The following is a 22,255-nucleotide window of genomic DNA, read 5'->3' on the forward strand; positions in this document are numbered from 1 at the left end:
TGTTTCTCCGACCACAGCGATGACACATTTATATTTCTCTCTCTCTCTCATTCTCTCTGTCTCTCTCTCTATCTATTTGGCTCTCTCTCTCTCCATCTCCATCTCTCTCTCTCTCTCTCTCTCTCTCAATCTCATCCCTGCAAGAATCACAGTTTTAAAAAGCGGCAGAGGGACTGAGCAATAGGGAGGAGAGAGAAAGAGAGAGCGAGAGAGAGAGAGAGGTGCACTGGTCATACTGCTACTGAACACTCCGTCTAGAGCAGAAGAGGACCGTTCCCGAGCCAGGACTGGTATGTACCATTGTGTGTGCATGTGAGCCTGTTGCCCTCACACTGACTAAAGGATGACATCTTTGAGTGTTGTCTTTAAATGGGATGTGGTGTTCATTGTCACTACAACAGACAAATCACTATTGTATTGTTTCAATATATAAGCTTTTTCAAAGATTATATTGTAAATTTAATATTGTAAATGTAATTTTTGATTTGAAGTCGGTGTATTTTAAGAGGGTACTAAGCCAGTTCCGGAGGTATGGATTTGTATTGTATTGATTGTTGATGTTCTTCAATCAATTGCGTACTTAGAAGTATAGAATACATGTTGTAGTTTAAAGTAGCTCGCGTGAAGAGGTATTCTATAACTGATCAAAACTGTGATTCACTGATTTTGCATAGCTGTGGCACACACTTCAGCACACACACACGCACGCACACGCACACATGTACACATGCACGCATGTACACACAAATACACACACATGCAGACCCACACACAACCGTGCACGCACACGCACTCACACACACACACACACTGCAGAACTAGGGGCTGAGTAGTCAGACCAACCTCTTTACATAAATGAGAGTTCCTGCTGTTGTATCCGTCAGCCACTCTGTTAGCCCTTCACCGACCGTTACACAAAAAACACCACACATGAAGAACTCCACACTGTCTTGTATAATGTAGAACAATAATATATACATGCGCCGTAATTGTGGTATTGGGTTTGCGCAACCCCATATCATTACACTGCAAGTATATTTTACATATCTGTGTGGACGGCACACACACTCAACGCCTACAAAACAAAAAAGTGGAAAACTGTGGAGGATTCTGACCCGAGTGTAATCTAGCCTTCCGTGACAGAAACATACGCAGTCCGAATTCTCTAAGTATCACAAAAGCCTGTAGTCACAAGGATAGCTAACAAACAGAGCCTCTACTGACTCCCACACATGACACACTGCTACACACACACACACACACACGCACGCACGCACGCACGCACGCACGCACGCACGCACGCACACACACACACACACACGCACACCACCCAGATACAGCAATTATATACACACACACACACACCACCCAGATACAGAACACACATGCACATGCACGCACGCACGCACGCACACGCACATACACACACACACACACACACACACACACACACACACACACACACCAACCAGGTACAGGAATCAAACACACACACATGCACACACACACACACACACCAACCAGGTACAGGAATTACACACAAATGCACATGCTCACATGTACACACACGCACACGCACACGCACGCACACAGACACACACACACACACACACACACACACACACACACACACACACACACACAGTAGTAATACAGGAGACTAAAACAGGCACTTTTACATTTGTATCAGACATCTTAACACAACTGTACGCTTTATGCCAGGGTTCATTATGTGTAATCGTACTTAATCCGTATCCGCAATTTGTCCCTCGCCATCTTGTCAGTGTTTTTCCTGTTGCATTACCAAGAATGCCACCCCTTGCCACCCTTCTCTGTTTTGTGAGTCACAAAACCAGGGTGTTGCATTCTGGGAGTTTGAGGCTGATAGCATGGCTAGAATGGATGTGTGGTCAGAGTTGTAGTTCCTATGGGGATAAGACCAATATCTAATGCTCATGGTTGAAGGCTAAAGCGGGTTGAAGACACACAGTGTTCTCATATTAAAGCGTACTGTAGCTGCTGTTGCTATGTCTTGGTGTTGTGTCACATTGACAGAAATATATTTTAGCTGCAGCCACAGTAAAACACGACCTTGGACGTATTGTTCGTTACCAACAGACGCATTTTAACGCGTGTGCTCGCCTTTATGTAAGTTGTTCTAGGAGAAAATATAAAAAAGGATTTCTCTATGCTGATGTTGGTTAATCACAGTAATACAGTAATTCAACAAATGAAGACACTAAAATGCAAATGAAAACATGTTATTCAAAAATGTTTGGGTTGTCGTTCAATACAATGTTAAAGAGACCAGTGTTTTTTCTTGTATTAATAAATACATGGGAGGTTTCCCTATATTCCCGATATTGTTGCCCAACAAGCATCTGCTAAACCGTCTGTTTATAGAGGTTAACCTATGAGTTACCCCGTCAGTATTTGGTCGTAACAAACCTGTTTTATTCTCTAATTATTTTTTTTTAATTCCTGTATGGATGGAAATAAATAGTTTAATCCTGATCCACTTTTTTATGAAAAACCGCAGACGACAGCAATTGTCCGTCTGAAAATGATATAACTATAACTGTAGCTCCAACTCCAGCCACTAGAGGCTGCTAACGAGAACACGAACACAGCGCGGCGATGTTAAAGCATCGTGTTCTAATCCCGCAGTTACCAGACCGTGACGTCCCGTCCCCCCTCCTCCCCCCTCCTCCCCCTCCTCCCCCCCCCCCCCCCCCCCCCCCCACAGGGTGTGTAGTGAACCGGCCACATGGACGAAGAAGAGTGTGTGACGGGCGTGGCGGGCGACTCGGCCCACCCCCTCCTGCGCGCCGTCTACCTGCGCCGGCTGCGCCTCACGCGCCTGCTGCTGGAGGGCGGCGCCTACATCAACGAGAGCGACCGCCACGGCCAGACGCCGCTGATGGTGGCGTGCCGCACGCAGCACGCCGACGGCCAGAGCGCCAGCCGCTCCCGGCTCCTCGAGTACCTGCTGGAGCGCGGCGCCGACCCCAACATCCAGGACAAGGACGGCCGCTCGGCCCTGATGCACGCCTGCCGCGAGCTGGCCGGCGCCGAGCTGGTGGCGCCGCTGCTGGCCGGCGGCGCCGACCTGGGCCTGGAGGACCGCAGCGGCACGTCGGCGCTGGTGTACGCCGTCACCGCCGGCGACCAGAAGGTGCTGAGGCTGCTGCTGGACGCCTACAAGGGCCAGGGCAAGGAGGTGATCATCATCACCACCGACAGCGTCCCCGCCGACGGCCGCGGCCGCCCCCGGCAGTACCGCCACGGCCCGGCGCCCCACGTCGCCGCGCTGCCGGACGCCAGGAGCTCCTCCCAGGCGCCCGCCTCGCCCTCCGAGATCCAGATCATCACGTCGCCGCTGGGCGCGGGGCCCGGCGCGTCGTCGTCGTCGTCGTCGTCGTCGTCGGGCCCCCACAGGCAGGTGTTCTCCTTCAAGGAGAACCAGTGCTTTGCGTGCAGCGGGGGGAACTCCTCCAACCCCTGCTCGCCGACGCGGCTCCGGGGCCCGGGGCCGCCGCCGCCGCCGCCGCCGCAGCAGCGCTGGCCCGGGCGCCTGCAGCAGCAGCAGCAGCCCCTCCTGAGGTTGAACTCCGAACCCTGGCTCAAGATCCCCGTGTCGGCCGGTTCCCGGGCCGCTCCTCCTCCTCCTCCTCCTCCTCCCCCCGCCGCGGCTGACCCCCCGCCCTCCTTGCCGTTGGAGCGGGGCCCCCCCCCCCCCAAGGTGGAGGTCTTCCACGGGCACCCCAGACCGGACGCCTCCGAGGCCGAGAGGAGAGCCGGCAACGACAACGACGACGACGACAACAACAACAACAACCGCAACGTCGGCCACCACGCCGCCCCGGTGACGAGCTACGACTGCTGCGGCGCGCACAGAGGTCCCGCCGTCGCCCTGGCGACGGACGGCCTAAACCCGCCCCACAAACGAGGGTCTGCAGGGGAGAAAAGAGGAAGCCCGGCAGAGAGAGGAGGGGGGGAGGAGGAGGAGGAGGAGGGGGAGGGGGAGGGAGCCGGGGAGGAGACGCCGCGTGTGACGCGCGGGGGGGGCGACCACAAACGAGGAAACCACACCATATCCTTACCGGGCATCAGCTCCCCCCACTCGGCCTCGCACCCCAACCTCCACACCCCCCCGGCCGGCCGCCCGGGGCCCGCCGTCTCGCCGTCCGCCGCCTCCTCCTCCTTCGGCGGCGGCGGCGGCGGCGGCAAGACCCCCAGCATGGCGCTGTCCAGCCTGGACAACATCATCCACCGCCGCAGGCTGGGCGCCGACCACTACGCCTCCGACCCGCAGCTCGCCCTGAACACGGCGGGCCTGGAGGAGGCCCCGGAGAGAGCCAGGCCGCCCCCCGCCGAGTGCCGGCGGCTGGCCACCCTGCGCTCCTCCTCCACTCTGGCGGGCTCCGGGTTCTTCTCCTCCTCCTCCTCCTCCTCCCGGGAGTCTCTGGAGGGGCCGAGTGGCCCGGTGGCCAGGAGGGCCGTTCCTTGGTTCGAGCGTCGGGGGTCCGGGGTGTACCTCCTCCTGGACCACGGCTCGGGGCAGTACCACCACCACCCCCCCCGGAGCCTGCCGCCGCTGCAGCTGAACCCGCTGCAGCACAGCCACGGCCCCGCGGCGGGCGGGGCCCGGGCGGCACGGGCCGCCGCCGGCGGCCACGACCCCAGCGAGAAGACGGCGGGCCTCAAGGCGGCGTTTGTCCCCTGCGCTCCGCCCGGGCAGCCCAGGGAGGTGGGCCGGAGGGCCTTGCTGAGGAGGCACTCCATGCAGAGTGAGCAGCTCAAGACTGCTTGACCGCCCCCCCCCCCCCATCCCCCCCCCCCGACCCGGACCCCCAGAAAGGTCCTAAACTAAACTAAACATTGCTCCTGGTTCGGTGTGCACCGGGCGACACTGGCAAAGTAGAAGAGCAACAAGCGACAACAAAAAACAATGCTGTTTATGTTTGAACTCTAAAGTGGGGTGTAGTCTATCCAATTAGAATTAAACGGAGCTTGGTATGGACTGGATGTTCAGCCACAACGTCCCCCAGACGAAACGCAACTTTGTTCATGTTTTAACTCAAAGTGATGCACAACAGAAATCCTCTGTTTACTTCTAATGATGACATTAAGGGTTATCAATGTGTGCATTAAGCATCAGAAAGGGATTCTTTATGAAATCCATTGCAATCCCAGTCTTTTTGCAGTCTTTTTCCTTCTATTCCTTCATGCTGATTTAATGGGTGGGGTCTATTTTCCCTCCTGGCTTCGTAGCCAAGCAGGTGACCAATCACATAGTAGGTGGGTGTGTAGTGGACACATCCCTCTGTGATATGTTCTGGTTATATTATATTCTTAGCTGCTGTTTTCAATCACTTTAGTTCAAAAGTATGGGCACAGTAGAAAACTAAAAGCATGTGTACAGTGATTCCAACTGGAGCTTTAAGCTGTACCAGAATCTTCAGAAACAGGGTCCTAATTTAGATGAATGCAACAGTATTCACGTTTTAACCTTAACGTTTTTAGATTAGGTTGTCTATCAATTTAAGCATGGGAAATTACAGCAGTTTAGAAAACAAAAGCTGGGCGCACCTTGGGCTAAATAACTTGCTTCTGCTGCTTCAGTGTGTTGGTTTGTTCTAACTAGTAGAAATAACTGCGCCAACATCAGCTTCAGCTGCTAGAACGTGCCCAAAATAAAAGTCAACAACAGGACACTTTGGAGATTTTTAAAAAAAATGTTGGAAAGCCACAATCCACCACAAAAAGAAAAGTGTTTTGAGTGTCGCATTACTAAGAAGATGAAAACAAACACCTTAAAACATGTCCACAACAATGCCATTGCATTATTTATTATAATATATATAAAAAAAGCCATCATAAAAGCAGTTTAAAAAAACTATTACAGCCGTGGTTGACTTTTCTCATGCATACCATAAAAACACATCATATGACGACACAAAAAAATGCTCCCCAATATTTACATGTTTCGTACCAGACCAGGACACTGGCTGAGCACAGCTTAAAAGATCATCATTACAAAAAAAAATACAAGTAAGTTAAGAGTAAAATCAACACGCGTAAAGTGAGGCCGTAGAGGGGTTTTCCCGGAGAGCTCATCAGTTAAAACAGTAGTCCAGCTGAAACAGTTTCCTGTTCATTGGCTTTTTGAAAATTGGCTCAAAACTGCGCGGATCATTGATTCCCGGCTTAGAGATCGGAACAGAAAGAGCACAGCGGCTCCAGGGTCGTAGGAGAGCACCAGAAGGGTGGGACCAGTGGCACCAGAAGGGTGGGACCAGTGGCACCAGAAGGGTGGGACCAGTGGCACCAGAAGGGTGGGACCAGTGGAGGGAGGAGAGGAGAGGAGGGTTCTGTTCAGGCCCGGTCGAAGTCGCTCACCATCTTCTTGATGTGGTTCAGCTTCCCCTTCAGATACTTACACCTCCGCTTCTTCACCTGGTAGTCTGAACTCTGGAGGATTAATTAATGGAAGGTATTATTATTATTATTATTATTATTATTATTATTATTATTATTATTGTTGAGGTATTATGTGTTTAGAAATGCACACGCATATACACACGCAAAAATAAAAAATAAAAAAGAAGTGGTATTTGAGGTTAGGTTAGCCCTAACCCTTCATTTCCAAGCAATTCCTTATTCATTTGTAATCGGCAGACTTTGGGGAAGATAATAATTGTATAGAAATTATATAAGTATTATAATTCATTATTTATATATTACATGCTAACAAATGCACAGAAAAGAGAATGCACAACATCATGACGATTATAAAGCTATGAAATACAGTTGCTTATTCATCTTTAATCTGCAGACTGAGAAAAAGCAGCCAATATTTAGATGTTATTATGCTTCGAATTCACACAAGAGAATGAATCATGAGTTGTTCTCCAATGTGCAGTTTGGGTGAGTTCACTGCTGTGAAATACGGTTGCTTATTCATGAGGTGATCTGCAGACTGTGTGCCTAAAACAAATGAAGCACGCCTAAATCTGTTCACACGAGAGAATAAACACGATGACGAAAAAGGTGTTAATGGTACGAGTCTTGAATTTTGCAGTTTGATCTGATCATTCTATTGAATGCAGTGGGCTTTGCGTACCTTCTTATAGTCCTTCAGCTTGTTGTACTCATCCAGTGCATCCTGTGAAGACAACGTGTGACCCAATATTAGAGAATCCCGCAACCCAGACACATTACACATGTAGGGATCAACGAACGGCTTGGGGATGCTCTAGTGCGCCAACCGGGGCGGAAATGTGATTTGTAGCGACAGCAGGTTCGATTCCCACATGCTGTCCTATGCTACATGTCACTTATATCACACCTATGCCCGTCTGTCTTAACTGTCTTGTGTATAAAAAAAAACACCAAAATAGTCACCTTTTTTTCCCCTCCTTCAATGCACACCAATCACATGCATACAAGACTTTGCGTCTCTCTTTCACTACGATCCCAACCGGTCAACAGAGAACACGGAGGAAAAAAAAAAAAAGGGGGAAAATTGATTCTCTCACCAGAAACTGGGGGCTGCCGGGCTGCAGGTCGTCCAGCTCCTTGTCCACGTCCGACAGCTTCCTGTTGACGGCGTCCAGCTCGGCCTGGAGGTCCTTGTACTCCTGGTGGTCGCGGTCAAACTCCTGCTTGTACGCGACGCGCGTGTCCTCGCTGGTGATGCGGGGGAACTCGCTGCAGGGGGGGGAAGACAATCGCAAAAACGTTTCTAAAAATATATATAAAACAAATTAAGGTTAAACAAAATGTGCATTAATAACAATTAGAAAAGCAACAATACGTCTCAATATTGATTATAATAATAATCATCTTCATCATCATCTTTTAACAATAGCAATAATAATATTGGATCCATAACAAGAAGCGCTGGCATTATGGAGCAGGTGTGGCTCAGGCAGTTTGCTCAAGGTTACAGCCTTAGGGGCAGGGGGAATCGAACCCAGTACCCTTGAGGTACTGAGGGGTCCCCCTTGCCCCGCTGCGCTCCTCCGTTACCTGTCGTAGTCGTCGTCGTCCAGCTCGTCTCCCGAGGAGTTGTAGTCCGTTTCGTACGTCTGTCCGTCGGGCTGCCGTGCCCGGCGAGGGCGCCTCTTCTTGGGCTTGGCGGTGGAGCTGGCCGGCTCGGAGATGCTGCTGTACGGAGCAGGGGGGGGGAAGAAAAGGGAACAGAAAAAACCAAAACAACCGCAGGGGAGTGAGTTTCACTTTCGGTTTCAGTTTGGTCGACAAACAGCACAGATGGATTGTAGGTGTTCCATTTCTGCCGAGGAGGACGTCATTTGTTTGTTTTGTGCGTTGCGATTGTGACCACTGTTGTAAAACGGATCAACTTGGGGATATTAATCATTGACCCAACTCCACTTGATATCAAGCATTAGTATAAAAATATTTAGTTATGTGACTACTCTAATTGCTAATACTAACTTAGATGCAGGTTGAAGGAGCAGGTTAGGGGAGCAGGTTAGTCTTCCTCAAGGATGACTACTTGGAGGGGAATTGAACCCAGTACCTATTGGGCTGGGAGTCCAAACACCTTAGCCAGTGCCACTATCCTGCCATTTCTTTTTATTGCGGCTAAAGACAACAGGAAGATGTGTCTGCTAGTGTTATTGATGCTGATGTAATATTATATTACCTTCAACATGATTGGAATAATACACAAAACTATAATTTCCCTTCTTTATTTTTGCTACTTATACTTTGGAAATAGAAACCAGATAGAACTGGTTCTATTGTGATGATGTCAGCGATGTGGTTATGAAGGCAAAAGCACAATACGCATTTCTTTAGAAAGCGGGAACTGTCTCGTTCCTGTTCTGGGGAAAAAATATGAGGAAACTGCAGATTCTGCAACTACTCCATTTTTTCCATGCGGGCGGCAGTACATTTTTATTAGAAGTACGTACGAACCAGCAGGAACCAGTACTATGCTCATAAGTTTCATCTTGTAGGATAGACAACCCTTCAGATGATTTCACTACAAATGTTCTGATGCAAAAATTATTACTCTTGATAGATTTTTTTCTTCCTCTGACCAAAAGAGAATAATCCTGAAACCATTTTAGTTATATTCAACCGTGCCCCTTTCTTGTTGATATTCCCTGTATTTGAAAGACATTTCAACCTTCTTTATTTTTCTCAGTAAATGTGCTGCTAGAGCCAAACAGACAAAACAGCCCTCTGTTTCAGCTTGTTGAAACACTGCCAACAAAGTAATGGATTCCCATTGGTTTCAGGAGACACGAGACACGAGACCATGCATTACTTAACACACCTTTGAGTCCATTATCTCAAATCAAATAAGTTTTTATCTCAAATCGAATAAGTTATTAAATCACAGTCCCTATGATTTCCCTACTAATAACATTGCCTTTCTGACCTTTCTGTAACATTGTAGAAATATAGTTCAACCAGTTTTTTTTTGTTTTAAGGTTAAAACTGTTTACATCTGCAAACCGGTTGGCTCTAGCTGAATTTGGCCTTCAACCGGTTTGAGAAGAGCGACTTTGTCTGCGTTCACTGATTGTTGCAACTAGAGAAACGGGCACGTAGCCGTACTCACGCGGGGGTGTAGTCGTTGGGGGGCTTGTCGTAGGCGCTGGAGTCGTCCAGGTAGCTCCTGGAGCCGGCCGGCTTCAGCGGGTACGACATGGGCTCCTCTTCTGGGAGGGCGGACACGTTGTTCACCTGAGGACGGAAGCACAGGGGGCTCAGAGTGGAGTCCAACACAAGACCAGCGCTAGCCAGTGGAATCATTAGAAGTAAATAATAATAATAATTATAAAGTGAATTATAATAAATTTAATTAATTTATTTTTATTTTTTATGTTTATTATTGACGGGTTGATTGAGAATGAGATTACTCCAGTTATAATAACAACCAAATCATATTATTATTAGTAGTAGTATAATTATTATTATTCACTAAATAGTAAAAGCCATTTGACACACATAAGGATCAAACTAACATTACAAAGCTCATATGACATTTAATCATCGACCCATTGCATTTTGGGGGTAGTTCTACAACCACCCCCACAGGCCCAAATGATGTTGACTGTAAACAATCAAACAAAGTAAAAAAGCGGGGGTAACAGGGGGTCTTCACTGATAGATAAGGTGTGACACCAATGACACCAAACAATGACACCTTTACAAATCCACTCGAACTGAACTATACCATCAGACCGTGTCCACCACACTGAACCAAGTGTGACTAATCAACATCAACAATGACTAATCCACCCCTCGTCCGATGTCCCCTTGAGAGACTTTGAGTGTGCCGGAGCAGCTGTAAACCGTGTAGAGTATGAAAGCCCCGTCCATGTCAACGCCACACCCAGAAACCAAGCGCTGTTCCTGGTGTCGCACTCGGCTCCCCTCCCCCGCTCTGTCAACCCGAACCGGTCGGACGGCTCTGAGAGCGACGTGCTCCGGGAGCTCTTTGGAAAACAAGAAGTGGAGAGATAGGCCGACGCAGACTCAAGCAGCTCTCCCTCCTCTTGCTGTTTCCACCCCAAACGCGCCGTCTCCACTAAATAACACAAGCTCGCGTCTCAAACTAATGAAGTGGACTCCCCAGAACACCACGTAGCTTCCCAAATGATCGTGGGTACCCCTCAAAAAACCACGTGAGAGAGCTTCTCAACTGAACATAAGCTGGGGCCTGAAACCAACCAACAACAATCAGACAATCACACAACCTTTTTTCTGTACCTGCCACTGAGAGTATTTGATGTATATATTTCTAGGACGGGTTAGTCTCGCGATTAAGGTTCAACCTCAAGCTAAAAATGACTTTAATAACCCAAACCTGCTAATGACCTGCTCCTCAATGGCATGACCTTAAAGACACCTCACACGGTGTCTTTGGATAAAAGCGTCTACGAAATGTCGCAGTAACAGTGAAAAGATGAAACGGGGGCAGGTGAGCAGGTACGAACAGGACGGCGGCGGCGGCGGCGGCGCTCACCCAGGCCTCCACGTCCCCGGGCGGGGCCAGCTCGTCCACCACCTTGATCTTCTTCCACAGGATGTTGCTCTTCCCGTAGCCGCGGATCTTCTGGCGGGTCTTCAGAGCGAACACCATCATGATGATCAGCGCCGCCACCACCAGGAACCCGCAGACGATGGCGATGGCCTGAAACCAGGGAAAGAAAAAACGGAAAGAAAAAAAAAAGGATGAATAACCGCAAACACTCCAAAAAGGTGAACAAATACAAAGAGAACAACAACAAAAAACCAGCCATGAACCCCAAAAACAAGAAACAAACCTTAAAACGAGACATGACACATGAAACCCAACGTATGGAAAAAACAGAACGACAGAACGAGGCCCTCAGAGCTCCTCACCTCCTGGGGCTCCACCACGCAGTAGTGGTAGAGGTACTGGTTGACAAAGACCCCCGAGGTGGCCGGCTGCTGGTACTGGGCGCACATCCCCTGGATCTGCACGGCGTAAATGGAGCTGGACGACTGCGCCATGGGGTTCACCGCCACCAGGTACACGATGGTGGCGATCAGCACCAGCAGCGCCAGGACGGCGCACAAGATCACCACCGCCAGGTAGAACCTCCTGGACTGACACAGGCTCTGGTGCGAGACGATGATGACGAACACCGCCATCCCCACGATGAAGGTGATGGCCGCCATGGCGATCATGAACCCTTTGCCCTTGCGGGGGTCGTTGTAGCCGCCGCCGATGCCGCCGTAGCCGTAGCCCGCGCCCGCGCCGTAGCCCGCGCCGCCGAAGCTGCTTCCGCCGTAGCCGCCGCCGCCGTAGCTGGTACCGGCGCCGTAGCCGCCGCCCACGCCATACCCGCCGCCGCCGTACCCCCCGCCGAACCCGGACATGGCGCCCTGGCTGTCCCAGGCGAGGGTGGAGGCCACGCAGGCGAAGATGCCCAGGCACAGAACGATGACGATGACCGACATGATCTTGATGATCCCGGGCGGGGAGGTCCAGCGGTAGAAGTGCTGGAACTCATCGTCTGGGTAGTAGGAGTAGGCGGGCTGGACTGTTGGAGGACTAGAGACACACACACACACACACACACACACACACACACACACACACACACACACACACACACACACACACACACACACACACACACACAAGATGACTTTGTTTTTTGTGGTGCTGGTTGCTTGTGCTGGTTCTACACTGGTTGTGGCATCACATGATGAGATAAGCCTACCAGAGGGAGGCTGGGAGGATACTCACTATGCGTTTTCTGATTCGTAGGGAGGCGGACTCCCGTTTGGCCTCGAGGACATTCCTGATATTGTGGAGCTCCTAGCGTCGTCCCCTACCGTCGTCTCCTACCGTCGTCTCCTACCGTCCTGTTTTCCCAAAGAGTTAAACAACATCAAAGATCACAAGCATTCAAATGATCCATTTAACATCTTAACATACTTGATATAAAAGTTGATTTTTAAACAATGTGCCAATAGAAGCCACCGCCCAACAGGTGCATTTCTCAAGATTACCGTTGAACTAAAGACAAATACAAACTAACATAGGTGTGAGTTATGTGTTATTGTTATAGTGAATTATGTGTTATATAGTTGGCCTATGCTTTTATAAACGGGGATTATAGCAACAAAAAGGAAACGCAGGTTACAGAATCGGTCTGGGATCCTTAAAACAAAATCCCCTATTGTCATCACACCTGTTTGTCTGGCTTCATGTAATCCTAGCGCGCATTATTTTATACAATGTTGCTGCAGAACGACACACGACACACACACATGCCAAACCCACAAGAGTTTACAACAAATTGACGAGGGATCTCGTGGAGTTACTCACCGATGGACGTTATTAGATCCAAGGAAAGATTTGAATAGAAGCCGTCTCGACAGGGACTTCACCCAAGTGTTGACCTCCGCTCAGGAGCGGCCACACCTTGATCAACTAGCAAGCTCTCTAACCCCGCCCCCTTTCCCAGGTAGGCCGAAACCTCTCCGATTACCGAGGACAAGCACTTGCAGGGCTTTTTGCCTTGTGAACCATTTTTTTTTTGTGTGTGTGTGTGTGTGTAAGTGTAAACGATTGTGTTATCTTTATCCAAAATAAAATCTTATCTATCATACCGAGCACATTGTTGAAACATTAAGTTCCTGATTCTCCGAATCGGTTCATGCTTTCGTGTATAGACCTATGCTGCGGTCCACACTTTCGGTTTCTAGTCCGTAGTCGTGCTAAAGTAGTCAGGTTGGCAAAATATGTTAATCGTTCTCATACCATTGGTACACACACACTTTGTAATCGAGATTGCGATCGCCCACAAATTATTGTTAAAATATTAAATCATTAAAATAAAGACATTCATGTTTTTCTTTAGCAAAGATTAATGAGGAAACTAATTGACCTACAAGGTTGTACTTTATCAATTGAAAATAATAGTAGCCTACATCTCTTTAATGATTATTTATTTTTTAATAGTTTCACTTTAAAATACACATTTGAAACATTTCGGGGTGAAGCAGATTTTTAAGTGTAAATAAGTCATGCCCAGCTGTTTGCTGGTTTGCAAACCAGTTTGATTTGCTAACAGATCAAATGATCCAAAATCATGCCATGTCGAAACAGTGGTTCAGAGACAATGCAAAATGAAGACCAACATAAACATTGTATTATTAGGGCAGTCAAAAGCACTTCTAGAGTAAACAATTATCAATAAGTGGGACTATCATTGACATCACATGAAATGGCAGAACCAAGCAAGCATGTGAGAGAAACACACACACACACACACACACACACACACACACACACACACACACACACACACACACACACACACACACACACACACACACACACACACACACACACACACTTCAAACAATATTTCATTAATTAATCTTTCATGGTAGTGTCGTCCACAAAAGCAACCAAACTGTCCAGCTAACCCGGAGAGCTTTGAATATTAAGGGAAATCAAGGAAAGAACCGAATGAATTGCAGCATTAAGGGTCACAGGGTCACAGCATTGGGTTCAGCAATGTCTCTTGGATCCCCTTTTGGTTAATTTGCTTTGTGTTCTCCCTCTAATTGCTACAGCATAATTAAAACATTCACATTGGATTCCAGCGTCATTTATGAAATGAAGAGGTTATGTTTGCTACGATAACAAAATAATAGGTCCCCATGTGGTGCATGTATTGTAATCTTAGCATATGCAGACCATTTTAGATATTAACAGTTAAAACATCCCATAATGGTTTTATCTGCGTTCACAAACACGCACGCAAACAAAACATTTTACGGCGAATTGACGGCTGCACAGCTGCGTGGATTCAGTGCTTGCATTTCTGTCAGTCGTCATCTGAACAGCGAATGGCAGAAGCTCAGTGCCATAGGGCTCCATTGTTGTCCAAAAAGAGCCAATAAAGAGCCCATCGCTTGCCCCCGTGTGGGCTGCTGATTTCCCAGGTGTGCAGCTCATCAGGTGTTCACTCAGATCAAGGATGGATAGATGAAGTACACGCCCACAAAGTGGATTGTACCAAGTGATAGGCTGACGTACCCATCAATCATCTAGTCGGACACTTTTGCCACTTTTGATGTCCCTATATAGGGTCGATTTTGAATGAGCTTCTGGCTAACTGACATCCCATCTGGGGGTAAAATCAGGTCCCTTTAACACAGGTCACAAGGCAACAGCACAGATCTTCTCTTTGGGCTAACAATAGTAGTCTACGGCACTACAGCTCCAATCTGCCGACCACTAGACAAGAAGACAATGCTTGCCAGCCAGCAATTTATACAAAACTAAAACAACACAAAAAGTATATAACAGCTTTGTCCTTTAAAGTCCTTGTTCAGGTAGGTAGGTCCACTTTCACTGTCGCCTACGGTAAAACATCACACCCTTAAAACAGGTTCAAGGTCACCTTTAGGCAGCCCGTTCCCTAGTATTTTAACAGTAACCGTCAATTTAACACCCATCAAGTTCTGTTTCACGCTTGGATGATACTTTAACCATATCCTCCAATCAAAAACGTGTTCCATTTCTCGTTTGGGTGGGGTTTTAACCGTAGCCGTCGACTGTAGTCGTAGATCGTCCAAACTATAAACACGTTCTAGTTCATGTTTTCCGTAGTGTTTCAACTGTAGCCGTAGATCGTCCATACTGAAAACACCTTCTAGTCCCGATCGGGGGGTGTTTTAGTAGCCGTCGTTCCACTCCATGACCTTGTCGTACTCCTGGATCTTCAGCTTGATGTGGGCCAGTTTGTTCTTCAGGTACTCACACCGCTCCTTCTTCTCCAGGAACGTCGGGTCCTGGCGCCGGGAAAACAAGAACAAAAACCACCAGATGTGAGGGAAAGGTTTCGTTTTATGATCAAGATGTCGTATGCTTAGTGGGGAAAAAGGAAGAGTGATTTATAGGACAAAGATGTTAGCAGCCCATTTCCCCATCACCATGTAGAAGTTCTTCAAAGTACTTTTGTTTTTTAAAATCAGGAAGTTAGAGCATTGTTTGAGAGGGGAAGAAAAAGGAAAAGTAAATAGCATACATTTTTCTTCTTCTTGTAATCCTGAAGAATTTTGTTGATGCGATCCAACTCCTGGAAAAAGATGGGATTTAAACAGGAATTCTAGTTCTTTAAGAATTGACAAACAAACAAACAAACAAACAGAAAATAGTCGGGCCGCATCCACCAATCACCATCTGGCTGCTGGGTTGCTGGGGCAACGTGCGCATCATGGCGTCCATCCCGTCGAACCTCTTCAGCGCGGCCTGGACGTCGGCGTGCAGCTCCTTGTACTCGGCGTACTGGTCGTTGAACACGGCGCGGTACTGGTCACGCTCCTCATCCGCACGGACCGTCGGGTACTTCCTGCAAGACCCACCAATGAACAAGCTTTAACCATCACGTCCCCCCCCCCAGCCGCTGACCAATCACCAGCGAGGGGGAGGACGAACGATGTGGGACGGAATTGTAACGTTGTTTAAGGGGAGCGTACAGCTGCCACTGTTCAAACAAGCTTGTGTGTGTGTGTGTGTGTGTGTGTGTGTGTGTGTGTGTGTGTGTGTGTGTGTGTGTGTGTGTGTGTGTGTGTGTGTGTGTGTGTGTGTGTCAGGTGAACATGACAAATAACAAAACCTATCGCTCGGAGACAAGCCTGATACGACACACCCAACTTTATTGTTATTATTTAGAAACTAGATTGCACGTCAATACACATTGGACTTTCATTGTGATATACTAACTACTTTGCAATGCAAATCCCCTGCTCGAATAGTTGGATTTGCGAGGGGGTTGAAATTCAATTGGCTTTCGGTAACCAACAGCCAAGAGAAAGATGCACACGAGAATACATTCTACTATAAAGGAGAGGGGCCCTATTTTACCCCACTTGTGACATAACCAGTTGGACGGTCCATTCAGCCTGCCAATTGATAGAGCCTACCACATTGTGATGTCACAAATGGGTACATTTTGAAATGTCTATAATGGCTCACTTAAATGACACTTGGTGGTGAAATAGGTTCCCTTTAAGACTTTAAGTATAACCAACATGGTATTTTCATGTTTGTACTTCCATTTCGGAGGGGTGGGTGGGTGGGTGGGTGGGTGGGGGGGTTGTTGTGTTGCCCAGTGAAGGGCCCCGTTTGGACAGATAAACAACACGTGTGTGTGTGTGTGTGTGCGTGTGTGTACCGGTACCCACGCGATGTAGTCGGGCATGATGACGGGCTTGGGGATGTGTCCGGACGGGATGGCCCCCTGCAGGACCTGGGGGGCCCCGTGGCGTGGCCCCAGCGGGAAGGGCACCACGGTGCTCTCCGAGACCTGCACCTGGGGCTTGGTCGCCGACAGGGGCACCACCTGGAGGAGGAGGAGGAGGCAGACCACCGGTGTGAGCCAACACCCTGCCCAGGGCGGCCTTAACCCCGCCGCGTACCGGAGGAGGACTGGGACTCGGAGAGGGAAGAGCCCGGCGTGTGAACAGTTTGTCTCCAGGTTTTTGTTTATGATCTGCCTATAGATGATTGACTTTTTAGTTAAGGGTCGTTGTGTGAAAATGTGTTGAAATCAGTTTACGTTGGACCTTTGTGAGAGAGTTGTGCGACTACAGTGTGTATTGGGCCCGGGCAATAAAATAATAAATCATCGTATCGTGATAGACTTTTGATCAATATCAATATAAAACATGTTAAATATATATCGATGAGAGACTGGACCATGTGTTAAACAGAAGTGTTTAAATCCAGCATGGTAATTCCTAGTCTTTTTAGGTAATTAAAATGATCAATAGTTATCGATATTGATCAATATGATCAAGTTATATTGTGATATGTCTTTCAGCCATATCGCCCAGGCCTAGTGTGTATTATAGTATAATGTATGTCATGGATTTCTGTGTTGCCCTTCACTGACATTAGTTAAAAAACAAAGAATGCTTACCAAGGCGCGGGCATCAACCACCTCAGCAGCCCGCATCTACCAAGTAGGACAAGTCAATTAAAAGTCTCATTGCATATAATATCATGATACTAACTATCACATAACTTACTCATATTCACAGAAAAAGTGCTCAATATCCATAGATGGACCAGCGTCTTACATACGTACGCCAGTGAGTGAACCCGTTTATCCAGAACCGCGACTACACACATTCTGAGCATGAGGAATCAAACCCCCTAACCCTTAAATAATAATTAATGAAAATATTAATAATAAATGACTAAGGAAGCTTAATTGCCATGTGTTACGGAGAAGGGGTAGGATTACATAACTTCTTCCCACTCCTTTTCGAACATGTTATTCCAATCCACAAGTGTTTGTCATCTAAGTATCTAATCATGCTTTCTATTTTGTGTAACGTCATTACGTTCTGTATGACAATTTCTGTTTTTCTTTTACATGTTCGGAATAATAAATTAAATTAGATCAATCAATCAATCAATCAATCAAACCCCTGGCTAACGAGGCGGGAGGACCCCGGTGGGAATCGAACCCGTGACCCCTGACAGGTGTTACAACGAGGCGGGGGGGGGGCGCGACGGCGTCTCACCTGGACGCCGTACTTCTCGCGGTACAGCCTCGCCGCCTCGTGGCGCCACAGCTTCAGACAGACCCCGGCGCCGACCAGGTACAGCAGCATGGTCAGGAACAGGAAGATGATGGCGGCCGTCTGGCCCGCCTCCGTCCGGCAGAAGGCCCCGTTGATGGGGTTGTTGAACACCGGGTAGGAGCAGAGCCCCCCCCGGGTGGTGTCCCGGACGTAGATGATCGCTGCGGGGACAAAAGGAATCAATCGTAAGAGTTCTTGTTTCTTCTTATTATTATTATTTTTTTTTTAAGGTTTTATCCTTTTTATTGTAGCGTGAGACAGACAGGAAGGTACGGGAGAGAGAGCAGCAAAAGCACCGCGGGCAGGGATCAAACCCGGGGCGCTGACCGGTAAGCCACCGCCGCGCCCCGATAATAACAATTCCTGATTCTTCTTGGCGTCCTGTTTTAACACCAGACGTGAGGGTGATCAGACATCACAAGACCTTTTTGGAATGTCTCCATTTGTGACATCACAAGTGGCATTGCTCATCCAGATCCCCTCAGATCCACGTTCCACGTGTGATGTCACAAATGGATAAAACCCACTAAAATCCACTTCATCACTTGCGAACGGTACTCCTGGTACGGAAAATTCATGTACACCGCCCCCAAAGGACATTTAGAGTGCTTGATTACACAGGCAGGGATCACATTGTGGAGAAACACCAATTAATTAAACATTAATAGACAATCAAATAAAACAGAACAAGAAGGTCAAACGCACGATAGGGCTGTGAAATTAATCAAATTTTGATCGTGATTTAGATTTTTGGGTCAAACGATCTCCAAATTAATATAATGGAGTTGAAACTATTTAAAAAAAATGTATTAAGATTTTTTTTAAGTACATTTATTTTATTGATTAAATGTTTTATGGAAATTGCAGCTGAACACATATTTGTACATTATGTTGTGTGTTTTTGGAGCGAAAATGCTGAACGAATGCATCGTGTTTTCAAACTCAAAAATAATCGTTTTTTTTTACAACCCTGATTTCAATATTGACCAAAACAATCGTGGTTATGATTTTTTCCCCACAATCAAGCAGCCCCTCCGCACCACGCACCTGCGGTCATGTAGAGGACGGCCAGCGCCAGGTTAACGGTGAACTCGGTCAGCGGCCACCAGTGGGAGTCCAGCAGGATGGTGCGGTAGTACATGGTCATCCCCAGCACCAGCATGATGACCGTCACCAGCCAGGCCAGCCCCGCCACCACCAGCACAAAGGGGGTCTTGGGCCCGGTGTAGTAGCTGCCCCCGCCGCCCATGCCCCCGTACATCCCTCCGCCCCCGCCGCCGTAGGCCCCGCCCGGCGACGAGTAGCCGTACATGTTGAACCACTCGTTGTCCTTGTGCACGTAGGCGCACACGCACGCAAACACGGCCGCGCCCAGCAGCAGCTCCACGCACCCCAGGATCCTCAGCAGCCCCGCCCAGGACTTCATGTAGGCGTAGCGCTGGTGGTACTCCTCCACGCGCTCGCTGTAGGTCATCGCCGTGTGGTGCGTGTGGCCCGACAGCGAGCCGCGCGGGTCCAGGAGCTCCTTGCGTGAGTTGTAGCTGCTGGCCCGCCCCGAGCCGCCATACTGGTCGCGGTAGGACCCGGACCCGGGCACGGGGGAGTGGGGCGGCGAGCAGCGCACGCCCTCGCTGGAGTTGTTGTTGTTGGAGGAGGAGGAGGGGGAGGGGGCGGCCGAGGCGGGGGCCGACATGGGCCAGGGCTTGCTGCTGCCGCGGCCGCTGCTGCCCCGGGAGAAGAAGCTCTTCCAGGAGTCCGGGACGAAGCGGTGGACGGGTTTGAGGTCGATGTCCAGGGCCGGGTCGGGGGGGTCCAAGTCGCTCTCGCCGTCGCCGGGGTCCCCTTCGGGGCCGACGGCGGGCTGGTGGGGCAGGGGCGGCGGGGGGAGGGGGTCGGCGCTGGCGGCGAGCAGCGGGGGGGTCTGGCGGCCCCTCAGGGGCCCCGGGTCGTAGTAGCGGGGCGGGGCGTCTCGGGGGACGGAGTCATACTGGTGCGCCTGGCGAGGTGGCTCAGCGCGGCGCTGGAAGGCTGCACCATGTGACATGAGGAAGATGATGGGCCCTGAGGGAGCAGGTGCACACGCGCGCACACACGCGCACACGCACACGCACGCACACACATGCACACACACGCGCACGCACGCACGCACGCACGCACACACACACACACACACACACACGCACACACACACACACACACACACACACACACACACACACGCACACACACGCACGCACACACACACAGCGAGTGCGGACTTTAGATTTAGTTTCCGAAATCAAGTCTCTTCATGCTTGAATAAGACCACCAGGGGGGTTCAAAGGTAATACAGGCGGAGTGAAACATATGATGTATATATGGCAATAAGAAAATATATGAATATATATAATAATATAATACAATATAATAATAATATATATACGCACACACAAAGGCCTTGAACTTAAGTGTGTAAGTGTAGAAGGTCTTTAGTAAAGCTGTGCCTTTTTTGTCCATTTAAGTGTGGTCTTTGTAAATGTGTGTTTATGTGCTTTAAACACTCATTTGTATGTGTTTTTTTGTGGTTAATAATTGCCTACTACAATTGTAGCAGTCAGGCTCATTAGTAATACAGTGATTACATCAGTTCCTTTGATGGATACATGTTGAGCTGTGAACCAGTGGGCCGGTAGGTGTTTGGGGAGCGAGTTGTGTAATGATAGTGAGGCAGATCACTATCAGATCTACAACATTTATAAGCTAGCGTTCATGCTAAATCCCGTAATTACCCTAAAAGACACGTCATGTCACGTCATGACACGTCATGTCAGATTCAAGTTGTCAACAACACCAGAGTGATATTCATGCAAGGGTGAAGGGTATGTAGACCTAACGCGCTAACCCTATCAATACACCAGAGAAAGGACTTTTATCCAGGGTCCATTCATGCGACCCCCATGCATGCAAAAATATATTTTTGAGCCACTTCAAACAATAGTAATATTGTTTATAATTGTATATCCGTTTGAATGTCTTTGGGAAGCAGCACAAAAATATATTTTGACAAAGCCCTTTCCCTTTTTCCAATAAACGAATATAAAAAAACATTCCGCTTGCATACCTCTTTCATACGCAGTCACTCAACACGACTTACATGGGCTTGCAGATCAGATTGCAAACCCTGCATGAAAATAGTGTTTTTCTGGAGTCACCTGCAACGAAAAACACCAAAAAACAATGTGGGAGCTGGACGCGTTTGGTTTACTTCCTTATGAATATTCATCGTATAGGCATTATATTGGTATGCGGGTATTGAATTACCACCTCGGCAGTGTCATTACATTTGAATGGGTATGTTCAGTCGTATGATAATGGGTGCATAATAACACAGGTTCTTATACTTTTATGCCTGGAACTTCAACGACACGTCGGGTAACGTTACAACCTGTAACTCGCTAAGAGAGTGTCGAGTCAATAGTCTGGCTGTAAGGGTAGATTGGAGAATGGAAGTGAACAATTAGAGACGAAGTGGAAGTTAAATGTGTTTATTGAGGTGGAGAATCGTCCCCAACACCAGCGGGCAGTGGTTGTTGATTCCTCGCTCTGTTTTTAACCTGCGCCCCGCGGGCAGACGCTAGCTCCACGAAACCCAAACTTTACTCGAACATTTCCTCACAAAGTTTGCCACTTAACATTGTGCGCCAGGTGAGTTGGAGACGGGCAACAACGTGTACCTTAATGTAAAAGAAACAACCGGCAATTTCAACGAGTAAAATCGAGGTAGTTTTAAAAGCAGTCGCGCAGTGCATACCTTATTTCCTTGGTTGTCCTCTCCCTGTCGTTCCCTCATTTCAGAGACGAAACCGCGCACAGGTTCCCAGAGGGGGCGGAGCCAAGGGGCTGCCCATCCCGGTGACGTCACCCAGCGACCGTAACGTTGAAACTCGCACGGTGCGCGCCGCTGTTCAGGAGTACAAACCTATGACTGTACTGACGTATGATCGAAACTTGGATTTACATACAACAAAAAAAAATAGATTGCACGTAAATCAGATTACGACACCGCTATTTAAAGCACAGTGGGGAGAGAAGTTCTCAAGTGCTGGAACTATCAAATAATCCAAGTAGTGTGTAATGATGAACC

The 22,255-nt window shown here is 48.5% G+C and overlaps 3 protein-coding genes across 5 annotated transcripts; 1 reads left to right on the forward strand and 2 right to left on the reverse strand.

Moving 5' to 3' along the window:
• Positions 1-2,767: 2,767 nt before the first annotated feature.
• On the forward strand, positions 2,768-4,813 carry ankrd34ba (ankyrin repeat domain 34Ba; the record flags this gene model as incomplete). Its single annotated transcript, XM_084483339.1, has 2 exons — positions 2,768-3,951; positions 4,114-4,813. The coding sequence occupies 2 exons, from the start codon at positions 2,768-2,770 to the stop codon at positions 4,811-4,813; spliced, it is 1,884 nt and encodes a 627-aa protein (XP_084339465.1).
• A 988-nt stretch (positions 4,814-5,801) lies between these two features.
• Positions 5,802-12,984, reverse strand: oclna (occludin a). 2 transcript variants are annotated; one of them, XM_084482862.1, is made up of 9 exons: positions 12,851-12,984; positions 12,266-12,384; positions 11,392-12,067; positions 11,012-11,179; positions 9,602-9,726; positions 8,035-8,169; positions 7,542-7,713; positions 7,127-7,168; positions 5,802-6,474 (listed from the first exon to the last, which is right to left on the reverse strand). In XM_084482862.1, exons 2-9 carry the CDS (start codon positions 12,316-12,318, stop codon positions 6,379-6,381), a joined length of 1,467 nt encoding a protein of 488 aa, XP_084338988.1. In that variant the 5' UTR covers positions 12,319-12,384; positions 12,851-12,984; the 3' UTR covers positions 5,802-6,378. The 2 variants fall into 2 exon arrangements, with proteins under 2 accessions (XP_084338988.1, XP_084338987.1); XM_084482861.1 differs by having other exon boundaries at positions 5,805-6,474; positions 8,035-8,172.
• Positions 12,985-13,465: 481 nt separating this feature from the next.
• On the reverse strand, positions 13,466-21,984 carry marveld2a (MARVEL domain containing 2a). Of its 2 annotated transcripts, none has more exons than XM_084482771.1 (9): positions 21,923-21,984; positions 21,233-21,323; positions 19,180-20,193; positions 18,073-18,293; positions 17,463-17,498; positions 16,726-16,883; positions 15,719-15,890; positions 15,567-15,617; positions 13,466-15,330 (listed from the first exon to the last, which is right to left on the reverse strand). In XM_084482771.1, the coding sequence occupies exons 3-9, from the start codon at positions 20,174-20,176 to the stop codon at positions 15,214-15,216; spliced, it is 1,752 nt and encodes a 583-aa protein (XP_084338897.1). In that variant the 5' UTR covers positions 20,177-20,193; positions 21,233-21,323; positions 21,923-21,984; the 3' UTR covers positions 13,466-15,213. The 2 variants fall into 2 exon arrangements, with proteins under 2 accessions (XP_084338897.1, XP_084338898.1); XM_084482772.1 differs by having other exon boundaries at positions 21,266-21,323; positions 21,923-21,982.
• Positions 21,985-22,255: the final 271 nt, after the last annotated feature.

The sequence above is a fragment of the Micromesistius poutassou genome, assembly GCF_964030765.1.
Source record: "Micromesistius poutassou genome assembly, chromosome: 18".
NCBI classification, from domain to species: domain Eukaryota; kingdom Metazoa; phylum Chordata; class Actinopteri; order Gadiformes; family Gadidae; genus Micromesistius; species Micromesistius poutassou.

What these genes read in the sequence shown, in the direction of transcription:
- oclna (XM_084482861.1), bottom strand. Translation starts at nt 12,318, where the DNA reads ATGTCCTCGAGGCCAAACGGGAGTCCGCCTCCCTACGAATCAGAAAAC. An exon ending in GCGTGGTGGAGCCCCAGGAG is followed by an intron (nt 11,180 to 11,391) that starts GTGAGGAGCTCT and finishes CCCTGGTTTCAG; the next exon opens with GCCATCGCCATCGTCTGCGG. An exon ending in CCGGCAGCCCCCAGTTTCTG is followed by an intron (nt 7,169 to 7,541) that starts GTGAGAGAATCA and finishes TTGTCTTCACAG; the next exon opens with GATGCACTGGATGAGTACAA.
- marveld2a (XM_084482771.1), bottom strand. Translation starts at nt 20,176, where the DNA reads ATGTCACATGGTGCAGCCTTCCAGCGCCGCGCTGAGCCACCTCGCCAG. An exon ending in GCGAGAAGTACGGCGTCCAG is followed by an intron (nt 17,499 to 18,072) that starts GTGAGACGCCGT and finishes CCTACTTGGTAG; the next exon opens with ATGCGGGCTGCTGAGGTGGT. An exon ending in ATCATGCCCGACTACATCGC is followed by an intron (nt 15,891 to 16,725) that starts GTGGGTACCGGT and finishes TGGGTCTTGCAG; the next exon opens with GAAGTACCCGACGGTCCGTG.